The sequence below is a fragment of the Phaethon aethereus genome (assembly GCF_964289735.1).
Source record: "Phaethon aethereus genome assembly, chromosome: 13".
Taxonomy (NCBI): Eukaryota; Metazoa; Chordata; class Aves; order Phaethontiformes; family Phaethontidae; genus Phaethon; species Phaethon aethereus.
The window spans coordinates 21,309,658-21,326,152 of record NC_138589.1 but is presented as its reverse complement, the minus strand read 5'-3'; the positions used below and the strand labels follow the sequence as shown (position 1 = coordinate 21,326,152).

Below are 16,495 nucleotides of genomic sequence, written 5' to 3'. Positions count from 1 at the left end.
CTCGGTGATGCAGTGAAGTCACAGTCTGAGCCTCATCCGGCTCCTCCTCATCACTTGGAGCATTCGGGAACACCTGCGCTGCTGTCAGTGGTGGGAGTCAACGTCCCCTCTGTTAATGCCACTTGAGCCCTTTCATACTACACTGCAGAGAAGCGGGGCTGTGCAAGCATGACCCAAACAACCCCAAGGAGTTCAAAACAGGACGCAGACCCACCCTTTGGCTGCCCTAGAGAAACCCCGTGGGTCCTTAACCACCCCCGTGCCTGGGCACAGGGCACGTTGAACCCACCACACGACACTGCCTAACCAAACAGCAGTAGGCAGATGAGGGTCAAGAACCAAGGATGTGGTCAACACCATCAGTCTGGAAAGGCTGAGGTTCCTCTTTGCTGCTAGAATACAGGACCTCAGGGCCTGAAGGACAGGGCTGTGGCAGCTGGGGCTAGGTTTTGGTTTGGGAAGACTCTGACACACAGAAATTGAGGCTCGCTCGTGCCCCAGGCTGGGGAGAGGGGATGACACGATGTTCCTGCCGGCCAAGGAACACAGGGGTGCGGGACAGGGCTGCGTCCGTTTGCTCACAGAGATCCTTGGAGAGATGACGCTAGAGAAATGCAAAGCAGCACTGGCTAGCTATGGGCAAGGAGGACTAAGGAAGCTTTAGGTGTGCCGCAGAAGGTGCTCCACAACCCTTTAGCCAAAGGGCTCCGAGCGAAGCACAGCCCAAGGCCCCTGGAGCCACACATCCAGTTCTGCAATGGGTGCAGACTGCCAAGAAATCGGACGTGAGCTGGTCACCGGTCACCAGAGGGGATGGAAAAGCACAAAGCCAGGGCTAGTCACCATTCAGGCTCATGCAGGGGCCACATTTTAACATCTCACAGCAGCAAAGTGAGTAGCTGAGAGTATGCCAAGCTATGACGAAAGGGAATCGGGCACCCGAGCCAGGTGCCACGAGGAGCTCAGCAGCAGGGCGAAGGGGTTGTACATTCTTTTTCATTAGCACTAGCGAGAGGCAGAGGCACTGGCATGACTGACCTTGCACCTAAACCCAGTTGGCTCCTTTTGCTGGGACTGACCTCAAGAAAACCCCCAGGCTCCTGCTTATTTCTGAGCTGGAATGGCTTAGCTGGTGGCTTCTGCGTGAACCCCTGAGCACCTCTGGCTCCTGCCCAGGGAGCTTCGCATCCTTCCTCTTTCTGTGCCTCCATGGCAACTGGAAACTACAGCCAGAGAGCCTCAGAGCTGCCCCGAGACGAGGAGCTGAACCGCTGGAGAAGTGAGAGCCCCAGCCTGGCTCACAAGAGACCCACGAGAACAAGCGGGCACTGACCTGTCTGCCTGTGCAGGAGAAGGTTTCGTGTTCTGGCCCCTCTGTCGCTCTTGCTTGGGTGAAGAGAGTCTCCCGGTCGTCTTCCTGTCACGAGAGCCTGTTGGGCAAATAAAAAGGTGAGACATTCTTGCTCATCGCAAAGGTACAGGTCACTACCCTGCCTCCCGTACCGTCTCAGCAGTCTAAGGATGCTCTCTGCAAACGGGCCAGATCTGACCAGCAAAAGGCCAAGTCCAGCAGCAGCCAGAAAAGGAACCTACAGTTGCACACCCTGTCTTGAGGGGGAGCAGAAAAGCTAGTCAAGGCTGTGCCCCACGGTCAGCTCCACAAAAGATCACCTGCGGGGCATCGCAGTGGTCCTCTCCTCACCCTCCAGCTGCTGGAACAAGGCTCCTCCACCACGCTTTTTGGCCGTGCTTTGCTTGCAAAGCTGCGGGGCAGGGCCGGCCCTCGCGGACCGAGTCAGTGCTCCATTATCCCCCGGCAGATCATCCGGTTTGTGCGCAATGGGCACAGCGGCACCTGAGCTGGCTCCGCGCTGGCCAGATAACAGGGTGTATTGGCTTAAAGAGTGCTGGGCGAGTGCAGCTCTGCCGCTTTCGGAGCCAGCTGGGGCCAATCCACAGGCAGCATTACCCCCATGTTTGCTCAGCACGGACTGAACCGTCATGCCCCGCCTGAATGAAGCTGCTGTGGGGACTCGCTGGTGGTGGGAAGCCCACTGGGGTCCTGCAACAGCATTATCCAAGTTTTGCTGCAGGGGATTTCCCAACTACCGCCATCCCAGCGCGCAGAGAGGCAACGATAGCTGCAGATCTAGTCACAGCAAGGTTACAGAAGAGGGAAGCAAGACTCTGGGCACAAACACCGACCAGCTTTGTGCTGTGACACTGGAGTGCAGGCTGCTTCTCACTCGTCCCAATTCAGTCAAGGGTACGCTTGCCACTGTGAGGGGAGGCTGAGTTGCCTTCAGGGCTCGTGTTCCATTTGCCACTGCTTAAAAGTGCTTTATAACATACAGACACGGAATAAAGCGTATAATTACATCTACATCTACGTATCTATGAAATCAGCACAGTTTGCTAGGTCGGCCCATTCATTTGTCTGCAGCTCAGCAGTACTTGTGAACTAGATCCCAGTGAACTTCAACCTCACCCAGTCCCTTCCACGCTGCCTTTGCAGGAGTTGAATGCAACCAGGCTATTAGCACAGAAATTTTTTCTGGCTGGCACCCAGAGTCAACAAGATACACCTACAGCCGAGACAACAGGGAAAACAACATCACGTGTCAATGCTGGCTTGGACGTCAAAACCAGGCACCTCTGGCTGACAAACTCCCCGTCTTTGTTTTTCAGCAGCGACAGCAAAGGCCGGAGTATGGCATTTAGGTCCCTCTCGATGCGGCTCACTAGCTCAGTTTTCTGAGGTGCTAATACTGCCGCTGAGGACTCAGACACAGGAGAAGACTTGGAAAGCCTGTGTCTTTCTAAACACACAGGGCAGATCAGATTGTGTCACACACAAGTGGGGAAATTGTCTTATTTTGCAGCACGGGTGATCTTGCCAATGATTGCATCCATCCCAGAGCCTTGGCAGCCCGTGTGCCCTTTCTAAGCATCGCTACAAGCTCTTCCATCAGGAGGACTAGGATCCATTGCGAAGCGCTGCAATACAAGGCAGAGAAGACCCCGGGACACAGTAAGGGAAAACCCTACGGCTTCCACAGACACATCTAATGACACTGTTAGAGAACAGGAGGCTGCTCTGGGATGGATGTGTACCTACAGCGGAGATGAGCTCGCTGTATCTTCAAAGCGAGGGCTTCTTTTGGTGCTTTTTTTTTTTTTGCAGTGGACTTACACAGACATAGTGGAGCCAAGGTACTCGCAACATGCACCACAAGACAGCTAGGCAAGGCCGGGTTTGGCCTGCCCAGGGCTGACCTCACCTCGCTTACTTCACAAACCAGAGCGTCTCACCTCCACCGTGTTTTCGCAGCACGACGGCTCGTACGCCTGCATTATCTGGTGGCAATCGCACACTCTGAGGTTTTGGAAGGACACATGCCTGCAATTAACCTCTCCAGCGAGTGGACTCTTGCAGCAGAGACTTTCACGAGACATTTGTCGCTGGAGCACCGCCTCGAGCGGCGGAGCAGGAACCCAGCCAGGCCAGGAGAGCCTGGGATGGCTGATGTCTCACCTCTGTCAGGTGACACGTTCGCCCGTTTGGCTGGAGGAGAGGTCGGCCTGTCTTTGTCTGCTGGCTCGTATCTCTTCCTGCTTCCTTTGTCAGCTGCCTGAAATGGAATTAAAACAGACAACGGAGCTGAGCAGCCACTTCCCTCTGGAGAGGGAAGCGGGCAGAGATATTTCCTGTGACAGGTGCCCGTGATGTGCTGGCTGGCTCGTGCGAGCGTGTCTCCTATGAAACTCCTTGTGCATGCCAGTCCCAGCCATCACTGGCACCACGTCATTCCCCTACCACTGTAAGCAAACAGCAACATCCTCTGGCACCGGGGTTAACGCTGAGCTATTTTCATAGTTGTCAGAAACAGGACAATAGCAGCATTTTGTAACAAGAGGTTTTTTTCCGCAGCACCAAGGATAGCAAATGATAGAGGCATGTGGAGCCGTGCCTTCTTCCAGGATCTGACCATGCCAGCCGGTAGTTATGTGTAATTGCACACTCCTCCCCACAGAGCATGCTTCACAGACTTGATAAAGGCGCCTCACGTCATAGCATGGGGAAGTAGAGAAAACTGCGGCCTCAGACTGCAACGGGGAATTTGGACTGTCAGAAAAAAAACATTAACGCTTCAAAACCAGGAACCTACCCACGTGACTGGGGCCAACACCCTGCTCCAGCACAAAACCACGCAAGGCCGAACTCTCCCACATGATCTGGATCGCAATCCCAGCCGAAGGCACCAAACTGGGGCATCGGGCTCAATTGTAAAGGGGAAAGAGCCAGGCTCCCCGCGGAAAGCGCGGCTGGTGGCAGGCACCCCAGAGAGGCGAGGCAATCGCCACTTTTCCCTCCTGCCTCAGTGAATGACTCGTCAGCAGTTCGCTCCAGAGCGGGCAGTGGGAGGAGGGCTCACTCGGAAGCGTGCGGGGAGCATGCTTTCAGTGGGCAAGGCCCCAGCACATGTGGGACTGTGCCGCGCACGCCTTCGCCTCAGCGCTTGGGCTGCAGCCTTCGAGAAAGCAGGGAAGAGCCCTTGAAGCTGCAGCAGGAATGTGCCCCAGGGGAGCCGCCAACACAGTCCCAAACTCAAGCCACTACAGGGTGTGTGCTGCCAGACTGGTTCTGTCTGCCGCCCTTCAATCCCAGCTGCAGACCTACCCGGCTGAGCTCATCCCGACAGCACGGAGCCTGGAGCTCCCTATCCGCCAGCCCCGAGCCCCAGTACCCGTCCCATCCGCTCCTCAGACCCTCTGCATGGAGGGAGTCGCACCCACCCCACATCTCACCTTATTCAAGAGCGTCAGTTTGATCTCTTTGTGAGCGCTGAAGCCCCCTTGCTGAGACTGGGGGGCTGAGGGCTGCTGGGTCTGGAGGAGCTGCTGTGATTTGCTCCCCTGGGTGGGCTTGGCTGACTTCAGGAGCTGAGCGGGCACATCCCGTTTCCGCTTTTCCTCTTTAGCACTATCTTCTTTTTTTGACTTTCCTGTTGAAACGAGAGAACAGACGTGGTGACTTGCGACCGATTCCTCCCTTCGGAGGGCAGGGCGAGAGGATGCTGCTCCAGGGACTGAAAAAGCCCACACCAGTTAGCACAGCATGTGGCCCCAAGGTTAAAAGATTCAGGAAACCTGAATTTCCACAGAGAGGACGCTTAACATAAAAGACAAAAACCAAAAGGCTCTTGCCACCTGCTTTGCTACGGTCTAAAAGAACAGAGGAAGAACAACATGATACTGGAGTTATCCAAAAGATTTAGCATCAACTCACAAGGGTGAAAGAGAACAAAGTAAGAGAGAGGCATCAGGCAGAACTCCCAGGCAGGCAGGAAAAGGCATCTTTACAGCCAGAGACACATAGATGGAAGGATGCGAATGTATGTTTGCTCCACAGCCTTCCTTCTCCATGGTTTCACCCTCCTCAGGTAAAGCCTCTGGGCTCCTCCAGTCTACACCAGCCACAAGCATCTGCCTCTGCTCAACAATTTTCCTGGAGCCCATAGTACCAACCAAGCAAGCTGTATTCGGATCTCTGCTCCCCGCTTTTTTTTTCCCAGGACTCCTTGGAGAAGAAAATACCAAACCAGGTACCTCTACCTTTCTTCTGCTGCGCTGGGGTTGGGGATCGGGAGCTGGCTGAGGAAACAGGGCTGGCCAAGTCCGCGTACATGTCTTCGGAGTCGGCGCTGCGTACAGAGCTGCTGCTAGAGGAGGCACTAGAGACAGAAGAAACGCTGCTCACGCTCAGGGACCTGGAAAGAGCCAACAGCCCGTTACAGTCACGAATGCATCAAGAACCAGGCAGCGATGAGACAGACACCTTTGTTTCGATTCTCCTGCATGGCTGGGATGTCAGAAAGCTGCTAAGGCAGGCAATAGCCAGGAGGAGACAAAGGCTGTATCTCCTGGGGTGCTGACGGTGTGAAAAATCCCAAACATGTTAGCCTAGAAAGTACTGTTTATTTATAAATAGGATTAAAGCAACACGTAAACAGGTCACTGTTTCCGCAGGTAAACAAAAAGTGAACGCAGGGCGTGCGCTATCACGTACAGGTCAGTGTCACGGCTCAGGTCAAGGGTTCCCTGGCAATGTTTTTGTTGTTTGGCACACATTCATTCATGGAGGCTTTAAAGGCCCTGAAGTCCTACAGCCCGCAGCTCCTGCCCAGCTCCTCAGGGTACAGGAGAGTCCATGCTGCCTGTTTTGAGGATGCACATACTGTCACGACTGATAATGACAGGGAAGACAGCTATAAGATGGCTATCTCCTAATAGTGCCTGTAAGATGGCTATCTCCTAATGGATTCACAACATTAAAACTGTCAGACAGTCATTATATTCATTTAAGGGAGACTTTCTGCTTAGAAATGTATCAGACAAAAACACAGGGCTATGCACCAGACTTCCCTTCAGGGGCACTCCACCACCGCAGCTTTGCTATACCGAAAAGGCTCCAAAAACCCCGGCTAGCTGGGAACCGGCTGGCACGGCAGCCGTCACCACGCAGGGACCAGGCGCACGCCAGCCCCATGAATATTCAAGGCAGCCTCTCCCACAGGTTCTGCAGGCCACACCGACTTCTGCGCCCCAGCGACTGCCAGCGAGGTCCAAGCTCACTCGCTGGAAGCCAGCTTGTATGCAACCGAACGGGCTGCGGCAGCTGCAGCACACACAAGTCCTGAAACGAGCCGCAAAGTCGCTACCCGCTGGTATCCTGACAGAGGTGAGTTTTGAGAGGTCTCATCTACTGCTGCAACAGTGACTGGATGAGCCAGAAACTCCTTCTCCAGGAAAGCTCCTGGCTACAAGGTTGTGACAGCAAATCTGGTTTGGGTACAGTATTTCCTATGCCTCCTCCTTTCCACACACTGGTAAAAGCAGCAAACACGGCCCCGGTGCCACACGAGCAACGCCTGCATTACGTTTTCCCCATCTTCTCCTCTCAATCCCGTACGGCAGGGCAGCGCAGAGCCAGCGTGCTCAAGCGCCTTCTGAGCCTCTTGCATCACCCCTGCCTGATCTGATGAACGCGACAAGCATGTAGTAAACAAGTTTGTATTTCCGTAAAATAACGCGGATGTTGAACCTTGGAGTTTCACAGAGTTCAGATATGTGAATTACTGCTGGTCTGAGCCAAGTCCTACTTAATCCACTAGTTTTACGCTGTTGGTCTACTTTTAAATCTGTACCACAGGGAAGCTTTGTGTTTCAAGGCTGCCTGTGAGGTTTCAGGGATTCCTGTGTGTGAACAAATGCAAAAAAAAAGAAAAAAACAGAACGTAGGACTTGAAAGGGGTTTATTTCATGACTCTCTACTGGAGGGAGTTAGCTGTTTACAAATCCCACAGACTAAACAGCCATATAACTATTCACCTGGGGCTAAACACAAAGGGAACTGGCCATGCAACTTTGCCAGCAAAGTAAAAATATCATTAGCTGGGCCTTTTAGGTATTTTCTGACCTACCTCTCCTGACAGGCCAAGCATCTTCCCTGAGGACATTCAGGAACCAGAGGCAGTAGAGGTTCAGATGAGCAAAGCTCTGTAGCTCGAAACTGTTACCTTGTAAATAAATTTAGGATGTGGGATCACCCTGGCCATAAGGAGACGTTTTGGTCATAATTTAGGTAAAAATGGGCGGTTCGGCACACGTGACAGATTACTTCCTTGAATAAACCACAAGGACACTACCAGCGTTGTACTATCGTGATTCAGGAGTCAGGATTCATAACACCACACAAAGAAATAATCTTGTTTCGCGCCCGGTTACCTATAGCTTCTGATACTTGAAGCTAGAGAGAGCTTTCGCTGCAAGAAATCACAGCAGTTAAGAATAGTTATAATCTTCAGCAAAGGTTACGAAGGGTCGGGGCTGTACCTGGATTTCCTGGACCCAGACGGGGAGTGGGACACTGAGGCAGATGATGATCTGGAATGGGATCTGGAGAGAGACCGAGACAAGGACCTAGATCGAGAACTGGAACCACTGTAGCTGCTGGCACTGCCACTGATGCTGCCGCTGATAGTCCGCCTGCAAGACAGCAAACGACATCCTCACCTTGCTGCGCTCTGCCGTGACATGGGGTTAGAAGAAACTGTTTAGGACAGTTTGAGCACTGTGCTGTTGTCCTGTACTGTATACAAGATTGGTGCTTTGCAAATGTAATCGTTTCAGCTGTTCTTCTCAACCTTGCATTCCCAGTCCTGAGGAAGCACCTGTTTTCTGAATAGTAGATGTTTTATACAAGACTGAATAATGCTAATGAGAGCCAGGCAAAGAATGACCTAAAGCACCTTAATCCTGTACTGATACCAGCAGCAAATGCTTCCTACAAAGAAAAATTGCTAACTGCGTAACACAGTGGGACTACCTTGTAGTTCAGGCTATACAAATAATCGTAGACATTTTTTGTGACTAACACACCAGCACTAACATACCTAGAGCTGTTTTGTCATTTGCACAGCAGGGAGAGCGCAGGGCAGTGGGTTTGTGTGGGTATAAGCATGAAAAAACCCTAGAATAAGGGAATGTGACTAAAGACATCCAAGATCATTATTAACTAGTTAAGGTAAGCGAAATGGAAACTAGAATTGACAGAGTTTCTAGGGAAAAGAAACTCTCATGATCACTTTTCGCTTATGGAGACGTAACTGCTCAGCCCAGCCTTTTCTTTAGCTACTGGGAAGAGACATGAGATGTAATCCCATGCAAAATTAAGAATTGACTCAGGATGCTTCTGAAAACCTGAACAGAAAACAGACTTAGAGCTATCTTCGAAACACGCTAATAAAAGCGTGTTTTGGATCCAGCAGATCCAAGAAAACCATATATGCCTTACTGCAGGGATAAAACATTCCCAGTGCTCCTAAGACAGACATTTATATTAAATGTATTTCTTACACATCAGGCTACCGCTTCCATAGGGTAGGCACATAGGTATCGTACTGCTATTTCAAAACTTCTAATGTAAGAGGGATGCACAAGTTTGGGCTGTGCTTAGCTGACTTTGTGTCCCTCCGAGAACAGGCGATGCCACCTGCATTTATCCTGTAGCATTTTTAAATACAGTACAATGGATTAAGCCTGATAAACATATTTAAATACAGACAAATGCTCCTTGTTTGAAAACCATCAGAAGCCTCTCGTTTCAAATGCAAAGGGAGGAGAAAAGGACAACAAAACCGATTACAGGACAGACAGAAAACACTTGGAACATTCAAACTAGTCACACAGGATGAAGCCAGGAAGAGAACGTAGAGCAGGGGAGCCAGCAAGCTGCATGCTGGGGAGTTTTTCCTCCTCTCCTCCAGCAGTACTGCTGTGTGCTGACGAACGAGCTCCTGGGACCACACAGAAGAAATACTCCCTGCATACCGCCACAGATTTTGAGTAAACAGGGCCCAAAACTCTGCTCTCCAGACCAAATGCACCTTTGCTTCCTTGCTGTGCAGCCCCCACAACTAGCGGCTCTCAAACATACCTTTTGTTTTTTTTGACACTGCAGACCCTGCCTTTTGGCACATTTCATGTATTCCACCTACTTTATCCCCCAACCAGCCTTCAAAGACAGGAACCTCTTGCTGTGACAAGTCACTAGCATTCACCCCCAGCTCCTTCCCTCTCTTCCCATTTCCTTCCCAACCCAGGAAACAGATTTCTCCTTCAATATTGGAGAGTCCTTGTAGTTGGTACTCCCAACAGAAACGCAGGATTTGCTCTACCTTCCAGGAGATCAAGCCTCACTCCACCCCACAGCTTTCTTACCTCCTGGGTGGAGTCCTTGTCTGACGTTCCTTCCTTCTTGCCTCTCGATTATCCCCTGGTTTGGCTGGCTCCGGTGCAGTTGTTGTAATTTTAGTGAGTGGCTGAGGGACTGGAAGGGCAGCTAGTTTCTTCACAGATTTTTCACTACAAAAATAAAAATTTTCATGTGCGTGATCAAAGTCGGTAGATACAGAACACAGACACTTTCAAAAGCGATGAAACACACTCATATTTGCTATTAACTAAGTATTATACAGGTATAATTGCTGTAGCTATAGACACTTGGCTTCAAAAGACGGCCACTTCATCAAAATAGACACTTCATCAAAATACGGTCAGACAATACAGATTCCCGTAAAGGGATCTGTTTTCCATATTGTAAATCAAGTCAGGGCTTCAGAGAGAAGTTACGATACAACAGCCAATTTTGGAGACGTTCAATTTGTAAATTAGCTAATGGAGTAGACTGTGTGGAATTGCTGTTTCTTATCCATTTTATTCTGTGCATTTTTATCCGAAATGCATACACCTACTTAAAATCTGCCAGTCAGGCTTCAGAATCAAATGCAAAACAGTTTATGCAAAAATGCTCTTTTTCACTCTGCAAAAGCACCCATGTGTGCAAACGTCCCGTGGGCCCGTCCCTTGGCTCGCGTTACCCTGCAGAACATTTAACGGGTAACGCCATCGCAGAGGACCGCTACGCAGCGTTTTTGTGACTTTATCTAGCACCCACTACGCGAGACGGGAATCGCTTTGGCTCTTCAGTGCTGCTCACTTCTGGGCTCGGAGCACTCCAACCTCTGCTCTAATAGCTGGTTATTGCTCAACATCCCCAGCACTGATGTCATGCCTACTATTAAATGGGGAGGAGGTGGCTGTCTGCATACAAAAATAGGGACTGTTAATTCCTCCTCTCGTGCTTCAGAATATCTGTATTCATCCCCTGCAGAACACAGGATTAAATGCATGCAATGTTACACGGTGAAAACAATCCCCATGCCGGTGCAGGCTGCTGGCTGGTGTCGTGTGTTACCAAACCAGCACTGCAATGTGCACTAGAAGGGTGTAAAGACATTGCTGCAGGTGGAGAGCGTGTCTTTCAAGGGCTGAACCCTCTGAGTTGAGAAGAAAAAAAAAAAAAAAAGAGGCAAAAAGCAGGTCAATAAGGTACAAGAAGTGTGGCAAAGGGGATTGTCCCATATTCTGGAGAATTCAGGGGGATTCCCATGGTGTAATTTATTTGCAGGTCACCTTAAAAGAGGTGACATCACTACGGTGTTGTGTCACCCTCCAATGTACCCATGATCTACTGTGTATTACAGGAGTTTGTGAAATAGCAACTTAAAGCATTTAAAAGAGCAGGAGCGCTGGCATAATCTGCCGAACCAACAGTTTCATAGCTATGGGGAAAGAACCATTAAAGAACCATTTCTTTATTCTATGGCTGTGCATTAACAGAAGCTACAGTAGAGGAATGAATTAAACTTTCTTACAGCTCCTGTATAAACATGTATGCAAACACAGAACGTTTAAATAGTAAATCATGCATGTTTAAAACACTCATGTCTACATGATAAGGGGCCTCGATGTGGCACTTAGGGACATGGTTTAGTGGTGGACTTGGTAGTGTTAACAGTTGGACTCAATGATCTTAAGGGTCTTTTCCAGTCTAAATGATTCTATGTAATACTTAGGGTTACCTGTACAGTTTAACTTGGGTTTAGTAAGTGAAAGTATCAGCATTTAGTTAAATATGCAAAGCTAAGCACTCTTATATGAAGGTCATATTTTGCATCTTCCATTTCTTCCTTAAACTATGAACCAGGTCGAAAGGGTCTGACTCGGGAATTAGGCTACTGTTTGGAGCCTCTTCTGTGCCGTGTTACCAAACCAGAGATGAAGCCTTACCCTTTACCAGCAGGTGGTAATAACTCCCCTTTAGCCTTCGCAAGTGGCTTGTGTGGAGACGGTGTTGGAGAAGGAGAGGGGGAAGATGAGAAGGACCGTGATCTAGAAAGGAAGGACACATGACTCAGCTCAGTCTCCGGGACTGCAGAAGGCTTTCCTGGCTTTCAGCGCATTTAGCCACCATTCCCTCCTTTGGCTAGTGACCGCATCCCAGGAACTAGTCCCTGTGGGTCTGAGCTACTTTTATGTTTGGACTCTGCTCAACAAAACCGACTTCTCAGACCAGACCAGTGGTAGACATAGAAAACAAAAGGAAAAAGCAGGGTTGGCTGCAAGAGAGGTACTCTCTCAGGTATTCCACACCAACACCTGAGGCTTTCTCCATAAACTCTGTATTCTCTCCTTAGGGAAGGTATGTCTACAGGCAAGTAAGTAGGATTTTGACTTGCAAGTTCAGCATGATGTATTTCAACTTGCTTCATACATTTAACTCCTAGTTGTCCTGGTTAAACCATGACACTAGTGCAGTCCACAATCCTTTAAGCCACAGCAAAAAAAAATCCTGGGAGAAAGATACAAAAACCCCATCTAACTGGGTATCTGTAGTTTCTGGAACACAAGGAGAAAAATCAAGCAGAGTATATCAAAGCCAACAGATCAAAGTTGTTTCCCAAGATCAGGACTGACCAAAGAGGCAAGCCACTTACACAGCACACCAGATACTGGTGTTCAAGTGATTCACCCCACTGCCAAGACTGGAAGTACCCTTCTTGCAGCCTTGTACTTCAGAGAGCCAGACACCTCGGCGACCGGCTTTCTGAAGAACAGTTAGGCACTCAGGTGTTCCTTGCCCTCCTGCCTTCAGAGAGAGGCATGCTAATCAAAGTGTTTCACCTATGCCTCGCAGAGACCTGCAAGGAACAGAGCCTGAAATGGGGCGGATGAGGGAAGGTCAGTCTGCTCCCCAGAAATGTGCCTGCATCAAGATCAACTCCCACCTGCGCCTTTCCTAGGAGAAACCACCTCTCCAAAAGTGAGGCTGTGCGCTCCCATCACCTGCATGATCCACTCTGGGTATCTGTGTGATTTCAGCTCTGAAGAGGTGCCTATCTAGGGAGCCAGTTCTCCTACTATGCATATTCCAGACTTGGGAAACTGTCTGCAGGGGCAAGGAAGTGGCAGAGTAATAGGCATGCCTCTGTTTAATCAGCATGGGACACTGAATTGCTGCTTTGAAGTGTCAGGACTATCACAAAACCCAACTGCATGGACTGCTTTAATAAAGAAGTGTGATTTGCCTCTTTAAATAGAAATTCCAGTGCAATGGAAAAGAGATGCCAGTAACTCCTTCCAATCATAAAATGTAAATTGATGGCAACATTAATCTCAGCCAGGCTCCTACAACCACTCAGCTACCACAGGCATGGGAAACAGCACAGCCACAACACCACGGTACTCGTGGGTGGGGGTACTGGGGAGAGGAGGGGGTGGCTGACATACCTACTTCATTCAACAACCAAAGCAGCAGGCTGCCTTGCAGTCCATTGTATTTCCCTCACTCAGGAAAGTGGTTTGAATGTTTTATTTCAGGAGTTGGCTATTTGCTTTTAAGCAGCAGCAGAAGTAGCTGTTAGCAAGTGTTTGGAAAACAGCACACCATTACTTTCAAATCCAAGAAGCCATTACCTGGACCTGCTGCCTGAGAAAGAGCTGTGTCTTGAAGAGCGACTAGAGTAAGAGCTGTAAGAAGATGATCTGGAACGAGATCGTGAGGAACCTGAACCAGAATAGGTGGATGAACGAGACGAGGACCTGAAAGAAAAGTATTAAAATTCAGCACCTCTTGAAGTCCTCCAAGACTGAGGTCTTGCTTCTAGTACACTCTTCTCAAACTCTGCTCCAAAAATTACCTGCCTCCTCCTCGGTGGTCTGCAAAGACTATAACCTCTCTTTTCTTTTAGATGATCCTGTTGTTGCTACCTGCTTTGTGCCCTTCAATATGCCTACCCTCCTTTAGCTAATGGCATTCCATCCTTGAGAACTCCTTCCACACAATTTTGCGCCTTGTGACCAGACAATCCCCTGATAAGTTGGGTCACACAGGTATGAGAAAACAGAAAAATCTCAGGTGCAGTGATCCCAGCAGGAAAAGCTATCTACTTCAGGAGGGCTTTGGTTTTTAGATCCATATCTTCAATCCAGCGTGTTCCTCATTCCTCTCTGATACTTTTCCCCCCTCTTTTCAGGAGCTTCAACTTCAAGCATTTAAAGAAAATGGATCCAGCTTATGCCTCAACTCTTTTAGATTCAGGGCGCTTCTTTCTGAAACATGTTTTTTCTCTCACAGCTGTTGGTTTCTGAGCTCCACTGCAGCCCTCTAGGGTTCTGACGAGCCTCCACAACCCCAGTTTTTCCCTCATAGCATCAGCATGATCTTTCTGGAGTGGGCTCACTTCATCCCTCCAGCACTCCCGGAGTGAAGAGCCTCCAATTCTTACAGCTTCCAGCTCCTTCTGCTTCTGTTAAGGTCAGTTTTCAACTAGGTGAGCTACTAATCATCTGGACTGCTTCCAAGCCTAATCTCCCTGAAGAGTGACTTTTCCAAGGACCTGTCTTTTCGTAGCCTTCAACTGATCACATCAAGCACCCATAGTTACGTGCCCCCTTTAGCTTTCATCTCGCTACCTATATGCCAGCATCCATTGCCGTTACTGAGCAGCAAGCCTTGGACTGCTTTCCCACACATCTCAACGTCTTCCACTGACGAGGAAGAGTCATGCCACCTTCCCCAACACGCTAATAAGGCTCAGACGTGACACGCTCTTTGTCTTCACTCACCTTGAAGAGCCAGAAGCAGACGCTGAAGAAGCAGAGGTTTTTCGGCGCCTGCGTGCACGGCTGGGAGAGACAGAGACACCAAGTTTCTTTTTGGGCGACTTGGATCGGCGCCAGGGGTCCTTCCATTCATCTGCTCTCTTCGACTGAGTGGTGGTAATTGTGGTTGCCTCCTTCTCCTTCTTTGGTGGCTCAGGCTGACGGCTGGAAAACACAGAGGAGTTAAGTAGCTGGAATAGCTGGAATTTTTTGGGTTTTTTTTAATATAGTAAGGCTGATAGAAACACAGGACCAGGAAAAGATCTCAGACATTCGTCCTTCCTATCAGTGGTAGCTCTTAACCTCCACTGCAGGATATTGAGCATCATTTTGGGGTGATGAAGGGTTAGAATAGCCATCATTTTGTAAATCAGTGACTGCAAGCCTGTCAAAGCAGCAGTACCTGCAAATTTTGTGAACTACTTTGCTGCACTGACGAAGCAGTGACCTGCTAGCTGATTTCAGCTTCGGCTTTTCACCTCCAAGGATCAGAAACAAGTACATGCAATAGGGGAGGGAAGGGGAAACCTGGTTCTTCCTATGCCTATGTCAAGTAGCTAGAGCAACCCAATCCTGGTAGGCAGAGACCCCAGTGCAATGAAAATACTAAACAGAGCTAGACTAAGGACAGACTTTGAGCGTGCACCTGAAACGCCTTCTCGACACAGCAAACTGCTAGAAACAACCAGCAGGCACCCAGAGAAGAGATTTAGCCTGAATTACTCTCCTACAGTTCCCTTATCAGAACATCACGTGGGACTGTGTCACAAGCCTTACCACAGCCAAGATGCATTGATCTGTTTTTACTCTTACAAAGGGGACTGTTACCTCATCAGCTGAGCATAAAGCAGTTCATAATAGCTGTTTTATCACAGTATAATTCTCTAGGTGCTTATAAACACCATCAAACATGTGCTTTCCTGTTGTTGATAACCATGAAGACATCAGGCTAGACACCCTCCATCTTCTCCCTTGCCTTTTAAGGGCTCTAGTTGCGTTTCCCCTTTTTCTTTTGATTCTTCGGGCTTCCCTTCTCCTCCACAACCCTCTGAAAATAATTCAGTGCTAATTTTTCAGCAATTGTACCAGATAGTTCTTTAAGTACTCCACGATGAGTTTCTTCAGGCCTAGACTTTATTATCTCTCTTATCTACGGGTGATTTAGCTCGGGATTTTTCCTCACCTTTACACACGACTGTTCAATTACCTGCTCATAACCTTCTCCCTCAAGTTTTAGGCAAAGTTTGTGCTTGCTTAAAGGTTTATGAAGTCTGTTTGCGTTCATCAAATTACCAGTACAATGATGTGTTTATTCCTTTTCTCAAAATAATGAACCCTCTTACTCTGAGGATTTGGGGGAGGAAAGGCACCTTTCATTGCTGGGTTCAGCCAGTACCACCCCATTAGTCACACGACTGAAGCAACCACTCCCCACGCAACTTCCTCTACATTTTGTGATAAAAAAAGCAACCTCCAAGTTTTCTAGTAATTCTACAGACTGCGTTTCTTCCCACAACACTTTTTCAACAAACAGCAGGATAATTAAAGCTCTTTGTTAGCAGCCTGTTCTGCCCTTTGAAGGCTTCACTAGTCACTAAGAAGTCTCATCTCCTCCTTGCTTGGTAGTATTGAAACAGTCTCAACACAGTTAAAACTCCTACAGCCTCTCACCTCTTCCCGACTCTGGAACTTGTATATGCTGACTTGAAAATCCAGTGCAGCATCCTATTCTTTCCCTATCTTTGCTGATATAACTACAGCAATTTTACAATTTGTCCCACATCTATCTCGGTATATACAGAATTTTATGGGAGGAGAAACCCTTCTTTCACGTTCACCTCTCCCACAAGTCTCATTCCAGCCTCAGAAGAGGACGCTTACGTACTAGCACGCAAAATTGCTGACTGCCTAGTAAGAGAGTCCCAAG

The 16,495-nt window shown here is 49.0% G+C and overlaps 1 protein-coding gene across 1 annotated transcript in view; it reads right to left on the bottom strand.

Moving 5' to 3' along the window:
- ZC3H18 (zinc finger CCCH-type containing 18) overlaps positions 1–16,495 on the bottom strand; it is a gene marked incomplete at its 5' end in the record, with an annotated part of 32,348 nt that overhangs the window by 1,951 nt on the left and 13,902 nt on the right. The window contains 9 exons of the mRNA XM_082005658.1: positions 1,334–1,430; positions 3,536–3,632; positions 4,810–5,006; positions 5,617–5,771; positions 7,897–8,049; positions 9,784–9,927; positions 11,695–11,796; positions 13,381–13,506; positions 14,533–14,733. Of these exons, the coding sequence (XP_081861784.1) occupies positions 1,334–1,430; positions 3,536–3,632; positions 4,810–5,006; positions 5,617–5,771; positions 7,897–8,049; positions 9,784–9,927; positions 11,695–11,796; positions 13,381–13,506; positions 14,533–14,733 (1,272 nt within the window). The remainder of the gene's footprint in view (positions 1–1,333; positions 1,431–3,535; positions 3,633–4,809; positions 5,007–5,616; positions 5,772–7,896; positions 8,050–9,783; positions 9,928–11,694; positions 11,797–13,380; positions 13,507–14,532; positions 14,734–16,495) is intronic.